The 21,365-nt window shown below is 40.5% G+C and overlaps 1 protein-coding gene across 2 annotated transcripts in view; it reads right to left on the bottom strand.

The window, feature by feature from the left end:
• Positions 1–21,365, bottom strand: part of LAMA2 (laminin subunit alpha 2) — a 1,313,887-nt gene that overhangs the window by 340,893 nt on the left and 951,629 nt on the right. For both annotated transcript variants that reach the window (XM_073575794.1, XM_073575795.1), the window contains exons 24-27: positions 7,782–7,925; positions 6,018–6,197; positions 3,990–4,178; positions 3,778–3,896 (exon numbers count right to left, since the gene is read on the bottom strand). In XM_073575794.1, the coding sequence (XP_073431895.1) occupies positions 3,778–3,896; positions 3,990–4,178; positions 6,018–6,197; positions 7,782–7,925 (632 nt within the window). The remainder of the gene's footprint in view (positions 1–3,777; positions 3,897–3,989; positions 4,179–6,017; positions 6,198–7,781; positions 7,926–21,365) is intronic.

Raw genomic sequence — 21,365 nt, 5'->3', positions numbered from 1 at the left:
GCAATACTACCAGGAAGTGTTGTTTAAGTCTTTATCTTAATTCTGTTTTTTTTTTCATATTAAATAATTTTGGTTATTTTGGTTTTGCCCTTTTACCTTTGAGATAGATGACAATGTGTGTTTTCCTTTTCCTTTATAATCATAAGAGATATTGACAGGAAGTGTTATTTTATTTGAGTCAAAAATGCTTTCGTAAAATTATCTTTTGTATAAATGTTGTACTTGGTTTTCGGAATATATCTACATACGCATATGTGATTATATTATTATATTCTCTTATCTTTGTGCCAAACAGTGTTTGATGAAGGCCTATGTCTTGGGGCTGAAGCGTTACTGACTTGTTTGGATTGACAAATTAAAAAATTCCACTGCACAATTTAGAGTGCTAAGTATTTTATAATATCTGCACTTATTGTCAGAAAGTATAGTCAAAGGAATATTTCCAAGATTTAAAAATTCACCAGAGTAAGACTAGAAAGAGGCACATAGGGCAAAACATTGGCTCCATGTTTAGCATTGCAGCCTTGCAGCACTAGGGTCCTGGGTTCAAATCCCACCTGCAAGGAGTTTGTATGTTCTCCCCGTGTGTGTGGGTTTACTCTGGGTTCTCCAGTTTCCTCCCACACTCCAAAGACATACTGAGGGAATTTAGGTTGTGAGCCCAAATGGAGACAGTGCCGATAATGTCTGTAAAGCGCTGTGGAATTAATGGCGCTATATAAGAGAGCAAAATAAATGAAGTCTTTTTTTTGCAATCTCTTTGTATCTTACTTTAGTGCACACACAACCAGGATTTCTGAGCTCTTAGGGTTGATCAATATAATCTTAAAGAACAGAGCAAAGAAGTCAAGGACAGTAGGACAATGGAGATTGATAGAAGAAAGAAGCTGGGGAATCGGGGAAATAATAGCTGAACAGTCACTAACATGAACACTTGATATTTATCAGTTTCCTATTCTCTGTAGTACCTTTGATTGGTGAGACATTATATCCATTTCTTAAGATATTGCTCAGCAACTGACCTGGCAGCAAAAGGCTTTTGATTTCTTATACACCTTCTAATTCGTATGGGAGAAATGCTTAAAGATAAAGCTGCACATATAAATATTTATTTATACCAGTACAGCAGTTTTCAGAAACAAGTCTCTGTGCATTTAATGAAAAATCTCTTTCCATCATCTTCATGACTTAGAAAATAGTTTGTATACAGCATACTGTTTACAGCCAGAGATGCAAATTTACATAATAATAAACTTTGGGAGCACAGAGCTACTTGTTGCATGTCTGAGAGGCTTTCTGAAAGCAAGTTACAACTTGCTAGCTGCACAGCGCAACTCTTTGGGGATTCATCCTAACTAGTTCCCAATCACTGCTTGAGATTTTTAAATAATTTGAAGCAAAATGAAGAGCATATTTGCCATCCGGGCTGATCTAATTTATTATCGCTTTATGTACGCTTCAAAAACAATACTCCGTCTTGGAATTACATTGAGACACAAAATAAGAATGATAGATCGGATGAAAAGCTCAATACGTGTATGAATACATAAATCACCAGCATGTTTATGGCTGGAAAAAAAAGTATATTTCTGCTAGTCTGTGATTAATATAACATTTGTGCTGATTTATTCTTTTGTGTGATGCATTTTATTGCTTTGTTCTGGTGTTCGGTAAAGTCAGTCTAATTTATCCAAGAGTAACCACTCCCTTGTGTCACTCGTGTCGCTTAATATTCATCATTTTCCACAATACCCTTTGTGTGAGGTGTTATTAGGTACACTTAGTTATCGAACTCTGACTAAGAAGATTGTCCCTGCAGACAAAGAAAATATATGGCTTGGAAGTTCAAGAATACCTATTAGAACGTGAATTTTAAAACCAGGGACATAGTTATTGAATGCATAGTCATTACAGTACCAACCAATCTCTCGTCCCTATGCCACAGCAGTAGTGAAATGACACATTAACATCTGGGGACATGTAGCAGATTTTGCATCAGAGCCCAGGAGATTTTAGCTATAGCCCAAATTAAATCAAAGCTTTTACATCTAAAAAGTGGCGGAAAAGCTTTGATAGGTTGGAAAATCTAGGGGCAACTTTGAATTGTGCCCAAATTTTGCAACTTTTCACATTTCCACCACAGTTTCTCTCATCTTTGCAAAAACTGGTGAAGCTGGGGAGAGGAACCGCTAAGGCAAGACACCACAGCTCTTCTAATTCATGTGTGTATGCCAGAAATATGGCACATGGCCACAAGTCAGATGTTCCAGATTCACGAAGAGGGGTGCAGCTCTTCATGAATCAAGAGCATCTAACTCCACCACACCCTCTCATTAAGACCGGTGAGAAAATCACTGGTCTTGATGAATCAAGGCATACATCTTTATTTTATTCTAACTATAGATGGGGAATCACTTTGCAAGACTCAACTCCAGAAGCCAGATACACAGCCTGCGTCCTCTGGATGAGAAATTTGCAAATCTCCTTATCTCTTGGTTCATTTTTTGACTAGGTGGGCTGCAATTATGATCTGTTAGCTTGGCTAATCAACAGAACATCCAGGAATGCTGGGAGGCAAGGAGATTCAAAGGACCTCCATCCAGTGGTCAATTAATACTGACCTAGCTGATATACTGGAGTCCTACAAATCGATTTTACCATCTATAATAGTAACAATTCACATTAATTGTGTACCTCATACCCTATCGCTTGGATAGGCCATCACTTTATGGTCATTTGGAGTCCAACCTCTGGGACCCCACTGATTCTGAGAATAAAGGAGTTGCTGCACTGATGTAGTTCTGCATCCCAATCTAAGTTCACTTCAAAGAGGCCATCATAATATAGGGAAAATCCTAAAGGAGACACAGTTTTGTATCCATTTTATTCTTATGGTTGTTGAGGGTCATAGAAGTGTTGGTGTATTGTTTATCTTAGAAAGCAGCACAGTACAGTACATACAGTGCCTTGCGAAAGTATTCATCTCCCTGGAACTTTTCAACCTTTTCCCACATATCATGCTTCAAACAGAAAGATACCAAATGTAAATTTTTGGTGAAGAATCAACAACAAGTGCAACACAAGTGTGAAGTTGAACGAAATTTATTGGTTATTTAAAATTTTTGTGGAAATTCAAAAACTGAATGACTGAGCAGACTCTACATTCATTTTCTGTTTGGATGTAATTAAAGGGTTTGGCCACTTTATCATTATCCAAATGGCAAGACCTATGACAATTACCAATACTACAGGTTCTCCTGCAGATGTTAGTGCAGCCTTCCTCCCTACACAGGTCCTCTGTTTTCAAAAGGACAGCTGATGGAGTAATATATGACCAGATCTATCCATTAGTCTCCTCCAAAACAGTCTTCCCATGTATCATGTTTTATATTTGAAGGATGACGATGGACAAGCCTGGTCCCATGTCCTTCCATCAGCTGACATTTTTTTGACTGGTAGGCACTGAAGAGTACAGTAGGAGAACCTGAAATGCTAAAATATTAGTAATATTTCAAACATGTTAATAATGATAACATGTCCCACCCCTTTAAAAACAAAAAAGAATACCTTAGGCAACTTCAAATTTCTTTTGAAGCTTTTCAATGTTACATTCATTGAAATTTAAGCTTCAGAGACAAATGTTGGCTTAGCATATTAATCAGGTAGCAATTATTAAATAACCAAGTAGTTAAAAAGTGTAATAATTTGAATTACTAATCATTGTTATGACATAGGAAATGGAATGGAATTTGTTCTTAAGAACAATGACAATATTACCTAGTTTGCCTCATCGCTCTACCATACGATGCTTTAATTAGAATGTATTGTATGTCATAAAGAACGTCCATGAAGTCCTCACGACTTACAGATCCTCCATCCATATGTTTCCATTCAAACTATAAAAACAAAAGCAAAATGCATTATTTAACTTTACCCATCACTGTATTGCTTATAATCTTTTGGAACGCGTGTTTAATAGAAAATTATACCTCTGTCATTTCAATGTCATGCCTAGTTAGGTGGCCATTTTGAGGATCCGGCACATTTCTTACAATAATTCTTTGGTTTGTGGAAGGACCACCTCTAATAACGAGCTGGGGCTCGTAGGCTGATGGTCCGGTTTCTTCTTGAGCTTCAAAGTATATTGTGTACTTCAACTTTCCTCCATAAGCTGTTAGCTGCAAAATAGAATAAAAATATTCATTTTTTTATGTGATTTTGACAAAACCTATTTTGAAAATTGCTCCATTTTGTTAAGAAGTCTAAATTAATTACATGTAATGTAAATAGCATCATTTGAATATAACTTTTCGTTTTTCTTGTGACGCCATGCACTTTTACATGTGGCTTATTTTTTGAACTCATGTAGATGAATATTATCTACTTGTATCGCATAGAAATATGTTGTCAATGCAATCTAGAGGGGCCATGCACACCACTGGATAACATACGTGTCACCGGTATGTTAGATGTGACAAAATCATCCTGGATCCGGCTGTTGAAGGTAATTTCGATTAGCATTATAAGCACCTTCTAGATTTTTGCATCTCTGTTATGGCGTGATATCCTTTTCCCTCTAGGACCCAACAGTTACCGCCATCTTCTGCTGATAATTAACACACTCTTGCTGAAGGTTTAAATATTCAGCAAAGTGCTAATGTTAGCTCAATTTCCCTCTGACTGGTCAGAAGTACTAACAGTCAGCTAGTGCCTTCTTGGAGTACTCTTGGAGGATTGCTGGTGTGATATCTTGCTGGTCTTCTCAAGCTAAGTGTATCCCCTCATTTGTACACCCTCTGTCTTTAGTTGTAGTGGGGGCTGACTAGCGTCACCCAGTCCCCTCCCTATCCAGGGCCAATTGCTAGGGTCATGCAGGGAAACAAAAATAACAATAAAATATGTTTTCTTAATCTATCCTACCAATAAAAAATAACAATGAGAGAAAAAAACAACCCAAGAAATAATAATGATTACTGAAGCACTAAATTATAGTACAGAATATCAAGGAAATGTTCTTAACATTGACAAACAGCAAATTCATTTCACTTTCTTCTTCAGCACAAAGAAACCAGTTGTCTTTGTTATAACCTATGAGGATGTTTCCCTAAACAATATTTCAGCTTCCTTGAACTGTTTGTAATATTGGAAGAATCAAAAGACTAAAAAAATACCCTTTTTTCAAGCAGATGATAGAAAAACATTTTAATATAAAACATTTTACCCATAGGCAGAACAGACAAGCCCTTTTTTATTAAAATTACATATTTGATGTGATTAATAAAAGTGTGAAGCAATGGGGAAAATTCACAAAAGAAACATAAAACATAATTTATATTCCAAGTAAGTCATAGTGCAATGAAATAAGATGGCTACATGGTAAAAATTAATGTGTTCCTTCCATAAAGACATAATCATTTAGGAACAAGTCAAGTCTACTCTACATGCTGCCAGCTATTATAAGAAGTTTGGACAGATTTGATAGTATTTCATCAGAACATCCAAAAGTTATGGAAACAGTCAAGTAGCAGAGTGCTGGTCTCATAGGGTGGATTGCAATAAATGTCTAATGTGGGACACAAGGACTAACATTGGCATAAACCCAGACAAGAAAAAGTGACAGAATAGAGGCAGGTGAGTATAATCCAAGCAAGTGATGCCAGGTAGATTTGTCTGTTCTACATGGATCACTCTTATGAGTTCCTGGAATATCCTAGGAGTGGCGCATTACTAATTTGCACTTTCCTCCACACACCTTGTATCCAGCCTTTCAAATTTAAAGTGAATTCATAGACCAATGTACAAAAAGTGTGAAAACAAAAATGTATCATTATGTCAAGCTCATTTTACAAGAGCAAGATGTTTACAAATGGCACAATGACATATCCCCACGTGACATTGAGCACAAAATAAAAAGTTAGAAGACAAAAATATGTTCATTCCTAGGGCATTTTATAGTCAAGTAAAACACAGAAGTACATAATGATAAGCTAACATGGTGGATCCATGGAATTATTTACCTTACGTCCTTCAAATTGTTCAGGTAGTTTCCAATAAAATGGCTCAGAGTGGAGGTCTTGTTTCACTTGATCAACGTGTGCGATGATATCAGGATGATGGAAAAATACCCCTTTCGTAGTTCGTCGCTGCAATGTGAAGTCTGTCAATTCTATTACAGTCTGATCAGGCTTTAAAGATTGCTATAAAATAAGAGAAGATATATATAAAAGAAAAAATAAAGAAAACCAGTTCCTCTAAACATTCAATTTTAACAAGATCCATAACCTATGCGGTGGACCCATTAAGAAACCTTATGTTATTTCATAATTAGTAGAGATGAGAGAACCCGAACTGTAAAGTTCAGGGTTCATACCGGATAGCTAGTATCTGGTGCTAAACTCCGAATACAGACTGCTTCTGGAATTCCGTTTTAGTCTTCAGAGTTCTGGAAGGAGAGAGAGGGAGATCTAGCCCTTACTACAACCATTTTACAATATCAAAGTTCAGGTCTCTATTGATGTCTATAGGGTTCAGGTTCTGGTTAAAGTTCTAGGACTAAAATTGGGTAAAACCTGACAAACCCAAACATTCACGGGTCTGCTCATTCCTATTAATGAGACATTTAAAATGTTGAAGCATACATAGGCAGAGTAGTGCTCCAGGCATAATACTTCTATACACTCATATTGGAGCCATATTAGTGCCCCATGCAACTTGCATCTCTGTTCGCAATATTAACTTTTAGAATGTAGCTTTGTTACAATTGTTTTTAGAGGTGAACATACCAATGATGCAAACTGTGCAGCTGCACAGGCACCAAAACATTAAGGGGGGGCCACGTCTACCTCTAATGCAGGTGCAATTGTGCATTATGATGAGCTACTGGACTACAAAGGGCTAATATACTGTTCTTTCACAGGGGCCCTCTTCTGTCTGTGTCCGCTCCTCACTGTTTCCGCATTAACCAAAATTTGGAGCTAAACAAAAGTCTCCAGACTTTTACATTGTAACTATATTTAGGCTTTTCATCACCTTAAAAAAGTTAAATGGCTTATACAAATTTTGATTTAATACTTGCTACTACTTTATCATGGCAATTCAACACTGATGCTCTGATGGCATGCCTGGTCTTTGTCTGCAAAAAATGGGATGCGACCACTGTTACTAACTTGCCATATTATTGGTATTGCCACTGACAATTGGAGCCATGTTGTAGTAGTAGAGCACGTGTTCGCGAAAACCACTGATTGGCTGCATCGGCCTCATACTAACCACTAATGCACAAAAACCACAGAGACTGAGTGTCAGTGTAGGATCATTGGGAAAAGAAGAAGAAAGTACTATTCATTAATATTTTTTCTCATTTGAGGCTGTTAAGAAAATATCAAAGTTGGACAATGCTATTAATTAGTATTTCCCTACTTACAGTATAAACTTCAATTAGAGGTCTTGAAAATTGTGAAAAACTAATATAAAGTATGTTGCAACTTTTTAGTATACATATATGTTCTTTATGACTTATGCTTGAAAAACCTTTACTAGACATTAGAAATCATAATGTGTAGCACAATATAAGCTATAAGCATTATGCAGCTAAGAACTTGGTTCAAAAGTCTCTTCTTATCGTCTAACAACTGGCACTCAGTAGGCAAATTGTAAAATAAGAAGTTAAAAGAATACACTGAATGTTTTGGCATTTATTAGCTGCTTCAGCATGTTTTACTAAAATATACCAGCAGGAACCTACATTACAGTATTAAATGGCTCAACAGCTTCCTACTCACCCACATTCGGATCAGCCCATCTGCTTCTGTACACTGGGTAGTCAGGCCAAAGCAGTAACAGCTGCTACATCCAAGTGGATTCCCTACATGAAGTCCAAAAGTGCTGGGTTTGCATCTGTCACAGTGGACTCCTTCCACATTCGTCTGTAAAAGAGATACTTCACAAACTTAGTGGAATTAAACTCATGTTTATATTAAGAACCTTGGAGTTTTTTGGAATCAGATTTTTGTATTGTCCAATTATGAAGATGTTTTTAAGCTGTTTTACTTTCGTAGCAAACAGAATATAGAGAGATAGATTTATGAACATATAGAATGTCTTACCATTTATTAAAACAGTCCTATATATGCAAAGTAAAATGTATTAAAAAATGTATTAGCTAATAACTACATCCAGTGACCTGTAGAAATAAATATACTCTGTTAGTACCTCTTTTCAGGTGCCTTAATTAGTAAGTCTCTCCAAGTCATTCAGTCTGTGGCTGGGGGCACTTTAGGATGGTGTGTGTGCAGCCCCTTTAAGAAGGAAGGAGTTCACACCTTAAGCCCAGTGCCCAGAGGTCTGCATGCCGTGTGCATACCGCAGACAGCAGCAGAGCAGGAAGGAGAAGGAGGAGTGGGACATGCGCCGTGGAGGTGAGCTAGTCGGCGTCCCTGCTGAGGGAGAGGGGCTGTGTTCAGGGTTGCAGGCACTACAAAAATCAAGAACCCTTAAATAATTAAGGCAATCTCTCAGCAGGATTTCACACACCAAACTATTTAGACACGCATAGAGCTCTTTTAAAGTTTTCTTTTAACCCCTTCATCAACTTGTAATTTTCCATTATGTGTTTTTGTTTTTTGCTCCTGTTCTTCCCAGAGCCATAACATTTTCTATTTTTCTGTCAATATAGCCATATGAAGAGTTGTTTTTAGCAGAATAAGTAGTACATTGGAATGTCACCATTGATTTTACCATATAGTGTACTGGAAAATGGGAAAAAAAATTCCAAATGGGATGAAATTGCAAAAAAAGGACAATTCTACAATGGTTTTTTAGTTTTCTTGTGTATCATGTTTACTAAATGCTAAAATTGAACTGTCGTTATGATTCTCCAGGTCATTGTGAGTTTGGAGATACCAAACATGTATAGGTTCTTTTATAATTAAGTGGTGAAAAAAATTCCGAAATTTGTAAGGAAAAAAAAGAAAAAAATGGCACCATTTTCCGAGACCCATAGAGTTTTCATATTTTGTGATCTGGAGATGGATGAAGGCTTATTTTTTGCGTGCCGAGCTGATGATTTATTCATACCATTTTCGGGTAGATACAATATTTGATTGCCTGTTATAAAATCATATCCTAACTTTTTTTAAGGGCAACTGGCGGTTTTGGAGGGCTGTTGATTAATGTTGAGTTGTCTCCTTACGAATAAATTTTTCTTGGATAGTTTGGTGAACCTAGTGAGTTTAAAAATATTTCCTCATCTCTATAACACAAAAATTACACATAAATACAAATGATGGTTTAAGCGGATTAAAATTTAATTTAAATTTTCTTTAAACAAAAAGCGATGAGCTAAATAAGATCACCCTATTAAAATTATTTTCTGAGACTGTTATTTTGAACCTTAGATATAACAGTTAATATCTGACTCCTGCAACAGCTACCATCAGCTAAGTGAAGTGACCATGTTCTCTTTAAGGCACATACACACTATAGACTTGGTGCAGATTTGAATTTATTATCATTTTTGATAGCAATAAAGTGGTTTAGAGGAAAGAATAAGGCCAAATATTTCAGTTACAGTCATGGCCAAAAGTATTGACACCCCTGCAATTCTGTCAGATAATATTCAGTTTCTTCCTGAAAATGATTGCAAACACAAATTCTTTGGTATTATTATCTTCATTTAATTTGTCTTAAATGAAAAAACACAAAAGAGAATGAAGCAAAAAGCAAAACATTGATCATTTCACACAAAACTCCAAAAATGGGCCGGACAAAAGTATTGGCACCCTCAGCCTTATACTTGGTTTCACAACCTTTAGCCAAAATAACTGCAACCAACCGCTTCCGGTAACCATCAATGAGTTTCTTACAATGCTCTGCTGGAATTTTAGACCATTCTTCTTTGGCAAACTACTCCAGGTCCCTGATATTTGAAGGGTGCCTTCTCCAAACTGCCATTTTTAGATCTCTCCACAGGTGTTCTATGGGATTCAGGTTTGAACTCATTGCTGGCCACCTTAGAAGTCTCCAGTGCTTTCTCTCAAACCATTTTCTAGTGCTTTTTGAAGTGTGTTTTGGGTTATTGTCCTGCTGGAAGACCCATGACCTCTGAGGTAGACCCAGCTTTCTCACACTGGGCCCTAAATTATGCTGCAAAATTTGTTGGTAGTCTTCTGACTTCATAATGCCATGCACACGGTCAAGCAGTCCAGTGCCAGAGGCAGCAAAGCAACCCCAAAACATCAGGGAACCTCCGCCATGTTTGACTGTAGGGACCATGTACTTTTCTTTGAATGCCTCTTTTTTCTCCTGTAAACTCTATGTTCATGCTTTTGCCCTAAAAGCTCTACTTTTGTCTCATCTGACCAAAGAACATTCTTCCAAAATGTTTTAGGCTTTTTCAGGTAAGTTTTGGCAAACTCCAGCTTGGCTTTTTTATGTCTCGGGGTAAGAAGTGGAGTCTTCCTGGGTCTCCTACCATACAGTCCCTTTTCTTTCAGATGCCGACGGATAGTACGGGTTGACACCGTTGTCCCCTCGGACTGCAGGGCAGCTTGAACTTGTTTGGATGTTAGTGGAGGTTCTTTATCCAACATCCGCACAATCTTGCATTGAAATCTCTTGTCAATTTTTCTTTTCCGTCCACATCTAGGGAGGTTAGCCACAGTGCCATGGGCTTTAAACTTCTTGATGACACTGCGCACGGTAGACACAGGAACATTCAGGTCTTTGGAGATGGACTTGTAGCCTTGAGATTGCTCATGCTTCCTCACAATTGGGTTTCTCAAGTCCTCAGACAGTTCTTTGGTCTTCTTTCTTTTCTCCATGCTCAATGTGGTACACACAAGGACACAGGACACAGGTTGAGTCAACTTTAATCCATGTCATCTGGCTGCAAGTGTGATTTAGTTATTGCCAACACCTGTTAGGTGCCACAGGTAACTTACAGGTGCTGTTAATTACACAAATTAGAGAAGCATCACATGATTTTTCGAACAGTGCTAATACTTTTGTCCACCCTCTTTTTTATGTTTGGTGTGGAATTATATCCAATTTGGCTTTAGGACATTTCTTTTAAGACAAATTAAATTAAGATAATAATACCAAAGAATTTGTGTTTGCAATCATTTTCAGGAAGAAACTGAGTATTATCTGACAGAATTGCAGGGGTGTCAATACTTTTGGCCATGACTGTATATATTGCACAATTGCAGCAGTTAAGAAGATGAGCTTAGTAGTCTGCAAACATAGATTCAAATAATAGGATAGAGAGAGAGAGATAATGAAGGTAACAGCAGCAATTCCAGATTCATTGTGCTTTATCAGTGATATGGTATAAATTACATTTGTACTGCTGCCTATTAATCACAATCATACTTTTTTCATAATTTTAATGCACTGGAAAGAAGAATCAAGGCAGCACTGTTTCTAAAGAAAAAAATCTGAAATCAGTGCGAAAAACTCAGACGAGTCTCGCATCTCAATACCTGGCACTGCTGCTGGCTCTCAGATTGGAGAGTTCAGCTGCATAGAAATACATGCAGTTGAACACTCCGAACTGAATGCTGGCGGCAGTGCCTGGTACTGACGTGCGAGACTCGTCTGAGTTTCTCGCATGTGAGTATGAGCCGTTAGTCAGAGACACCGTGCTTGCTAGTCACAAGCAAATGTGCTGAGTTTTATAATTTCTTGTACAATACTAATTGTAAAGGAGGGTGTTAGGGTTGGTGGATTGCATTAAATTAAAATAAATTATAACATGCAATCGCAACCCAGGGTCCACTGTGCGGAGATGATTAGCTGCTGCTAGTAAACAATGATGAAAACTAACCATTGAGCGACGCCACACAGTGTGAACGGAACACTGTGTACCAAGCTCTGTTAATTCACAGAGCAGTACTGAACAGAAGTAAACTAAGATCAATACCCTGTTAAAAGTCACAGGTATAAAGAACGTGAAAATTATATGATGCTAGATGTAATACCTTCTAGGCTAGGGGTTGGACTTGCCCAGTAACTCAACTGTGCTAACTGCACACATGAAGGAAACTGGTGCTAAGCCAAGAGACTAACTGGCCCCACTGATGCTAACTGCCTGTCTGTGAGTACAGTCCCAGAGCTTAGGCTGGTTTCACATTTGCGTTTTTTTGCGCTTGAAAAAAACGCATACGTGCGCATGCGTTTTTTCCCCTATATTTAACATGGGTGCGCATACCTGCGCGCTGGCATGCGCACGTATGCGATTTTCATGCGCTGCGTTTTTTGGGGGTGTGCGTTTGTATTTTACAGACGCTACATGTTGCATTTTTTGGTCCTGCAAAAAAGCGCATGCGCACGTATGCGCACGTTTTGCGCTAAAAATGGCCATTATAGCCTATGGATGCGCATACGTGCGCACTGGCATGCGCATGTATGCGTTTTTTTAGCGCTGCGTTTTTTTGGTGGTGTCCACTTGTTGTACTAGTTATAAACTTCTAAAGTCAAAAAAAAAAGTCTATATAAAGGAGGTGCCTGCCAAAACTCTGCCACTACTACACTGACAGATTGGAGAGCAGACAGTCACCAAGGAACCCATCTTCTCAGCGTCAAGAATGTGAGTATATTACATTATATGCCTGTCCTTTTAAATTATGTATGTACTAATGATTTTTATTATTTTTACATGCAGTATGTCTTCAGAATCCAAATATTCCCCATCGCGGCAGGAATTGGCGCAAGCAGACCGTGAGGTGATTATTTTCGTGCATCTGGTAAGTATATCTGCTGCTACTCCAAATCTCTTACGTTTCTTTCAACTTTTTTAAGACATCATCATCATCATCTTCTGCGGACGGGACTAGTGAGGGCGAAGAGCAGGAGCAGCGAAGCCAAGTCCCGGTGGTGATACGGAATGTATGTATCAAATGGTTTGTAATGTTCTTTATTTTTTATCTTCTATTTTTACTCTTTTTTATGTTTCTTTTTTTTGTAACTTTTTATTCAATTTAAATTTGATTATTCTAATGAATGTGTTTTGTCTAGGTTCCACAACGGGATGAAGACGTCTACCTGGATAATGAGCAGCTCATCAGCCTGGTCCAGGAGCGTGCGCCGTTGTGGGACAGCCGTGACCGGCTGTACAAGGACAATGTGGTGACCCGGTGGCTATGGAATGAGGTGGCCGCAGCGTTGATGGATGGCTGGGACAGCGCCACAGCATCCTCCAAAAAGGCGTTTAGTGAGTATTTCCCTGCTCTGTATTGTGCCGCAGTGACTGTTGTCCTTGACGGCACTGTTGGGTTTCGTGCTAGGTATATTCTAGCAGGAAACCCAACAGTGTCATCGGGCTCTACAGTGACTGCTTTGAGTATTGTATTGCTATATTGTGCCGCAGTGACTGTTGTCCTTGACGGCACTGTTGGGTTTTGTGCTAGGTATATTCTAGCAGGAAACCCAACAGTGTCATCGGGCTCTACAGTGACTGCTTTGAGTATTGTATTGCTATATTGTGCCGCAGTGACTGTTGTCCTTGACGGCACTGTTGGGTTTCGTGTTAGGTATATTCTAGCAGGAAACCCAACAATGTCATCGGGCTCTACAGTGACTGCTTTGAGTATTGTATTGCTATATTGTGCCGCAGTGACTGTTGTCCTTGACGGCACTGTTGGGTTTCGTGCTAGGTATATTCTAGCAGGAAACCCAACAGTGTCATCGGGCTCTACAGTGACTGCTTTGAGTATTGTATTGCTATATTGTGCCGCAGTGACTGTTGTCCTTGACGGCACTGTTTTTTTTTTCCCAACAGTGGACAAAGTCCGAACACGTTGGCGTTCGATCAAGGACCGCTTCAACAGTGATGTTCGTGCTGAGGGCCAGGTTCGCAGTGGATCTGCATCAAGGACCAGAACTAGATACCGTCACTATCACGCGTTGCAGTTCCTAAGACCGGTCCTTGCCACGAGATCGTAAGTATTATAAATTTTGGGTTTTTATTTTTATTAATCTGTGTTTTTCTAATCCACAGCTGATGCTTCTTGTAAAGGCATGGTAGTAATGATTTTCCTTTCTTCCACAGCACCTGGAGCAGCACCCTGCAACCTGGCCCTGGAGCGGTCCTTCCTCGGACGTCCTCTGACCCGTCCCAGCCATCCGACAGCTATGAAGCACCTTGCAGGTCAGTCACACACACAGCTGGTGACCAGGAAGCTGGGCCATCAGGTGTTCCCCTGTCCCAGGTCTCTGCCACTGGTTATACGGGCACTACCCGCCAGAGGCAGAGGGCCTTGGACAGGAATGTCTTGCCCGAGTTTATGCATTTGAGCGAGGCCTTTAATTCCAGCCTCAAGTCGCTGTCCGACAGAGTTGAAAGCGGTTTTGCACTCATGGAACGTGGTTTTAGCCACTTTGAACACCGCTTCAATTCTGTAGAACAGCGCCTTGACCGTCTGGAGGCCGACCTCAACAGACCAGCACACCATTTTTTTAGTAAGATTGAAAAGGGCATGGCGGAACACCTTAGTCCTGAGCAACAGGTGAATGTGCTGCAGGCCTGCAACAATGCTTTCTTGCAGGCTATGCAGCATAATCGGTACGGTCAGCAGTCAGTGGTGTCATTTCCACCTGTGCCACCATTGACTCGCTTCACCTCACTACCGACTTGTGCTGCATACCACTGCACGGACACCTCTATTCAAAGCCAGGACACCCACCGTTACACCACCACAAGTCTGAGTGCAGCTGGTCACTTCACCGACGCCACCATGGCAAGCGCTGCTCCTGTCTGGAGCACCACCGCCACTCCCATGCATGCGTGGAGCTCAGCCACCACTAGGCAAACATGGAACAGCCCTGCCGCTACAACAACATGTAGTAGCCCTGCCACCACCACTCCACAAACCTGGACCATCACTGCCACCACCAGTCCTCCTGCAAGAACGAGCACTGCCAACCAAGAGCAGCAGCAGCAGCCACCTCAGCAGCAGCAGCAGCCACCTCAGCAGCAGCCACCTCAGCAGCAGCCACCTCAGCAGCAGCAGCAGCCACCTCAGCAGCAGCAGCAGCCACTTCAGCAGCAGCAGCCACCTCAGCAGCAGCAGCAGCCACCTCAGCAGCAGCAGCCACCTCAGCAGCAGCAGCAGCCACCCCAGCAGACGGGGGACCTACACTCAATATTTGCCCCAAGTTCAAGGCGAAATCAATCAAGGCGGGCATTGGGCCAAAGTCGGTCCAGGCACACAAGCCTACGGCGACATGCCATTACAACAAATGTACCTGAACAGATTTCCTCTCCTCCAAGTGTTCCTAGTTTAATTCCCTTAACTGGACTACCTTCCCCCACAAGTTTTGTTGCCCCTTCCCCTCAAACACCGTCTTCAACTGCAAGTGTTGCATATTCCCTGCACACCCCCAAATTGAAACCATCTGCCCCCAAACGCCGGAAAAAATAATTTTGTGGTTTATTTTTGTGATTAAAAATAAATTTACATTTGTGGTTCACCATTACAAAGTTTCATTAATGTTGTTTGCGCCGCTCACACACACTGATGGGTAAATACATGTTAAAAACCAACCCAAGGCCTAGTATAGTCATATGTGAAATAACACGGACTAGTATAGTTATACCAAGGCCTAGTGTAATAACTCGAGTTTTACCAACTTGGATCTGGTTTCATGAAAAACAAAAAGTTGAAACTTGTCTAAAAAATAAGTTTCTTTCTTAAAAAGTTTCACCAGTTTGTTTTTTGTGAAACAAGATGCTAGTTGGTAAAAATCGAGTTATTACAGTAGGCCTTGGTATGACTATACTAGGCCATGGTATTTCACATGACTATACTAGTGTAGGCCCAAGGCCTACTATACTCGTATTTGAAATACCACGGCCTAGTATAGTCATTCCAAGGCCTAGTGTAATAACTCTAGTTTTAACAACTAGAATCTGGTTTCATGAAAAACAAACTGTTGAAACTTGTCAAGTTTCACCAGTTTGTTTTTCGTGAAACAAGATCCTAGTTGGTAAAAATCGAGTTATTACAGTAGGCCTTGGTATGACTATACTAGGCCGTGGTATTTCACATATCACTATACTAGTAGGCCCAAGGCCTACTATACTCATATTTTAAATACCACGGCCTAGTATAGTCATTCCAAGGCCTAGTGTAATAACTCTAGAAACTTGTCTATTTATACACTACCACAATTTTAAATAAAAGTTGGAATTGAGCTGATTACATTCATCCACTCAATGCTGACTTGTATTCCCCATTGACTTTCATTGGGTGGGGTTGGGTTTTGAAAAAATCACATACTTTTTTTTCAACTAGTTTGACAATTTTCTCTTGAAAAAAATTGGTTTCCTGATTCATGGCCTGCAGCTTTGCTCGTTCCAATATATTTCACGCAGACTAGCAATGCTGCATTTTAACTCATATGTGTATTTACCTGCCCAGGTGTGTGAACATCAAAAAATTCAGTTATACATGGGAAGTTATTTATTTAATTGGATTTTAAAAAATATAGTGCACTCAGTAATGGTATCAAATAAGGTTTTTTATTACCATAAACAAACAAAAACATTACACCATTTCATCTTGCCAGTGCACCCGTCCTACATCAGAAATAAAGTAGGCCGCAAATTGGTCCCTCATTTGGCCAACTTCAACGGATGACCTGAGAGTGTGCTGAGTGAATTCAGGCAATGGGTTAGGAGCATCATCGTCCAGTTCAAAGGTTGGGTGCTCTTTAGCCATCACAAAGTTATGTAGAACCACACAGGCCTTCACCACCTCATCGACTGTTTCAAGTTTAAGATTAATGGCCGTGCCCAGAATTCGCCATCTGGAGACAAGAATCCCAAAAGCACACTCGACAGTTCTTCTGGCCCTGGTCAGCCTGTAATTAAATATTTTTTTGGTGTGGTCCAAGTCCTGGCTGGAGTAGGGTTTCAGTAAGTTTCCGCACATTTGAAAAGCCTCATCGCCAACCATTACAAAGGGCAGTGGCGGAGCTTCGGTGTGAGGAAGAGGCCGTGGCATAGGGAAATTAAATTGGTTGCCATACAACCTCCGGCCCATGTCTGAGTTTTTAAAAGCCTGTGAGTCATTACCACGGCCAAATGCTCCAATGTCCACTGCTACAAACATACATCCGGCATCCGCAATGGCCATGAGTACTATTGAAAAGTACTTTTTGTAATTATAGTACTCAGATCCCGTTCTTTTGGGTTTGATGATCCGTATGTGTTTACCATCAACAGCTCCCAAACAGTTGGGAAAATTGCATACTGTCCAGAATTTGTCAGCAATTTCCATCCACTTTTCAGCGGTGGGCAGGGGCAGAAATTCTGGACAAAGAACATTCCAGAGAGCCCAGCAGGTGTCAGCAACAATTCCAGACAAGGTAGAGATTCCAATACGGTACTGGAAGTGTAGTGAAGATAGGGTTTCTCCAGTCGCCAGGAATCTGTGAACAGACAAAGAAGTAAAATTAATATTTATGTATATTATTTTAAAAAACTATAAAATAAAATATTAGTACATTCACGAAAACTAATTACCCAAGGTTTTGAATACTAAATTTAAAAAAAAAACATCAGACCGCACCCCTTGGTTTAATATTACATACCGTAATGTCACCAGTAGCCGTTCCTCAGGAGGAATCGCACGACGGAGCTGTGTGTCCTGTCTCCGGATGGATTGTTGGACACGAGCAAGCAAATCCCTGAAACTTTCTTGGGACATCCGGATATAATCTATAAATTTCTCCGGGTTTGCCTGGAGCTCGCTGTAGAGGGTGTGGTATGCCCCACGGCTCTCCCGGAGTTCAACAATCGGATGTATCCACATACGCCGCCGCTGCCGTCTTCGCTCCCTCTCTCTCTTCCTTTGTTCATGGCAAGCAACTGCATATGCCTGAGCCATCGCGATGTCCAAATCCAAGTTGAAGTGAAAACTCTTCCAGCGCAGATCCATGGTCACGAGAAGAATCAAGCAAATGTGAAGAATACTGTAGACAGGGTCTATATATTAACATACCACACCCACAATGAAGTCCCATTGGTCTTGTGTGTTGTTGAATGTTTTTTTTTCTTTTTTGGGGGTTTTTTCCAAAATCTGTAAAAAAACGCAAACGCACAAAAAACGCATACAAACGCACAAAAACGCTGCGTTTTTTTCCTGCATGCGCATAAAAATGCTTGAAAAAAACGCAGCGTTTGTATGCATTTGTATGCGTTTTTTCAATGCGTTTTTTTGCGGGAAAAACGCGCTGCAAAAAAAAGCAAGTGTGAAACAGGCCTTAGACAGACTCACACAACCTGCAGACAGAATGGTAGCGTATCCACACTCACACACCAAAACATAAATGATACCAGCGCCCGAGCGTGCACCTCGGAGAGCCTTTTATACCCTAGACTCCACCCCAAACACTCACCCTCATCCAGCCGTGACATCGCCTGCGGGCCAATCTGGAGCTGCCACACCCGACCACCATTGAGAAGACACCACATCACGAACATGCTCAGTAAGGTGATCTCTGGACTTAGGCTCCAGAGTGCAGGACTGCACCTGCGTATCACTGGCTCCCATAGACTTAGCTGAAGAGCCAGCAACCAGCAAGCATGTACCAAGAGCCTCAGCAAGAGCTGGGACCGATGTTTGTGCTGAGCAGCAATCCGAGCAGCCAGAACCAAATGGGGGACCACAGTGCCAGGCGATTCCCAGAGTCAATCCTGCACAAGCGGGAGAATCCCAGCACCTAACCGAGGGAATCATTGGTTTTTAAAAATACAAAAGAAAATTCCCCCAAGTTCTAACGTTAATCTGTGATTGTTTACTCACAATGTGTGTGTGTCTGTGTAAGTCAAAGTGTGTGTTATTAGTCAAATTTTACATTCATGTACAAACCATGCCATTAAAGTATCCTGTAACAGTTGCTGGCATTTCGGTCATGTATAGATATAAAAATTCTACATCCTTTGTTTTTATATCCACCTAGCTAGCATTTCTTATTACATAATATTTATGGAAGGGGTCAAATTTTGTTGGAAGAAAAAGAAAATTAATACAGAAATTTAATATTGCAAGTCTATTTTTGCACACCTTTGGTCTAGTCCAATTTCACAACCGTACACGTCACACCTATAATATGGTCAGCTGACACATTTTGCTTTCTGTGCAAGTACCTATCTACCTACTTAGCATTTATTGATTCATTATTTTTGAAAGGGATGAATATTTGGGGTTTAAAAGATTGTCAAAATGTATTTATAGTATTGTCAAAAAAATGTATAGTAGAAGTAAAAAAAGGGGCAAAGCTAATGGAAAGGGTAGAGAAAAAAATGAGCCACCGTGGATAAGCTTGTGGTAGTAGCTAGCTGCAGCTGAAATACTACCATCACTGGCAACAAAAATTTGGCAGTAGTCCTATCAACCGCACAATTAGGCTCCTTTACCTCTGACAAGCATATTAATTGGGCAGAGGTGGAGCGTGTTATGGAATAAATGGCACACCAGTTGTCTTAGTCACAGCAGGAAGATGGTACCTTTGACAGCAAAACCAGAAGGTTGAGTCAGTGTTCTACTCAGAATGGTCTGTCTGCTTACAAATAACAAAAAACATTAATTTATGGACTGTTTTTTATTAAAAAAAAACAAGAAATATTTAGCAGGACACTGCTTTATTAAATGGGTTGTTGGTAATCATCAGATGAGAATACTTTGACAATACTAAGGTTTGATTTGCATTAAATAGCTTTAAAGGTGATAGATACAGTCCAATGAGATCCCAGAATTTCAAAAGATTCAATATCTCTAGTGAGGACTATAGATGAGCGACTTTGCCTTTTTTCGGGTCGAGTCGGATTTCATGAAACCCGACTTTCTAAAAAGTCGGGTCGAACTAAATCGGCCGACTATAGGGAAAAGTTGGGGTCCAACTGAAACACGAAACCCAATGCAAGTCAATGGGGAAGCAAAGTCGGCAGGAAGTGGAGGACAGTAAACACACCTACAGTGCCCATTTCAATGCCAACGACATAAATTCTTATTACTTAAGCTTGGCAACCTTAATTTACTTTACAATAGTTTACGCATTGAAAACGGGGGGTTATTTGGCTAAAGTTGTGGGGGGGAAGGGCTGGCTCCAGATTTTCGTGTGCTTTGGGCCAAAGAGTGTCAGTGCTCCCTTTTAACACATACCACAATTCATAATGCTCCGATACAGCACAGAAATATAGGTATAGTACAATGAAAAATACTTCACTGCTTACATGACATGACTGATATTAACTATTTTAAATTCTACAATAGCTCAAAAAACGGACAGAATATTACTCCATACTGTATTATGGCCACCACCTAGTGCGCCATACAGAATAATGACCCCCATATATTTCTCCATACAGAATAATTGGTCCCATATAATGTTCCATAGAGTATATGATGAGCTCCACATAATGCTACAGTATATGTTGGTCCCCAAGGATGATGCTCCACTGTCTTATGAGCCCAAATAATGCTCCATATATAATGGGCCCCATTTCTAATGCTCCAGTGTATTATGGGCCCCATAAATGCTATTCCAGTTTATGATGTCCCCCATTTGGAATGCTCCAGTATATGTTGGTCCCCATGGACGATGCTCCAGTGTGTTATGGGCCCAAATAATGCTCCATATATAATGGGCCCCATTTCTAATGCTCCAGTGTATAATGGGTCCCGTAAATGCTGCTCCAGTGTCTGATGTCCCCCATTTGGAATGCTCCAGTACACGTTGGTCCCCATGGACGATGCTCCAGTGTGTTATGGGCCCAAATTATGCTCCATATATAATGGGCACCATTTCTAATCATCCATTGTATAATGGGCCCCGTAAATGCTGCTCCAGTGTCTGATGTCCCCCATTTGGAATGCTCCAGTATATGATGGGCCTAATGGATGATGCTCCAGTGTATGATGGGCCCCATATATCATTCTCCAGTGTATATTGCTCCCCAAAAAATGCCCCCAACATTTTAAAAAAGTTAAATACCTCTCCTTGCTGGGCACTACTCTACTCTGGACTCCTCAGCATTGCCATTTTAAAGCTCTCTGCACTTGTACTGTTTTGGTAGAGGGCATACAGACGTGATGTCATCACACTCTGTAACCTGAATGTCACTGTCAGGAAAGACGGAAGACGTCACAGTGGTGGAGCAGGGAGAGGTAAGTATTGCAAGTGCTGTGGCCCTGAGCAAGCATGGGGGGCCCACTCGTGGGCAACGGCACTGGCACAGGGCCTCTCATAGTACGATGGTATGTTTGACAGCGAGTGGGCCTTCCCACCGGCAGAGACACTTTTGCGTACAATGAGGGGCCCTGTGCCACTGCCATCGCCCACGAGTAGGACCCCCCCACCTG

The sequence above is a fragment of the Dendrobates tinctorius genome, unplaced genomic scaffold (genome assembly GCF_039654945.1).
Source record: "Dendrobates tinctorius isolate UK_male_01 unplaced genomic scaffold, ASM3965494v1 ptg000046l, whole genome shotgun sequence".
NCBI classification, from domain to species: Eukaryota; Metazoa; Chordata; class Amphibia; order Anura; family Dendrobatidae; genus Dendrobates; species Dendrobates tinctorius.
The sequence above is the reverse complement of the archived record's forward strand: the minus strand, read 5'-3'. Positions and strand labels throughout refer to the sequence as shown.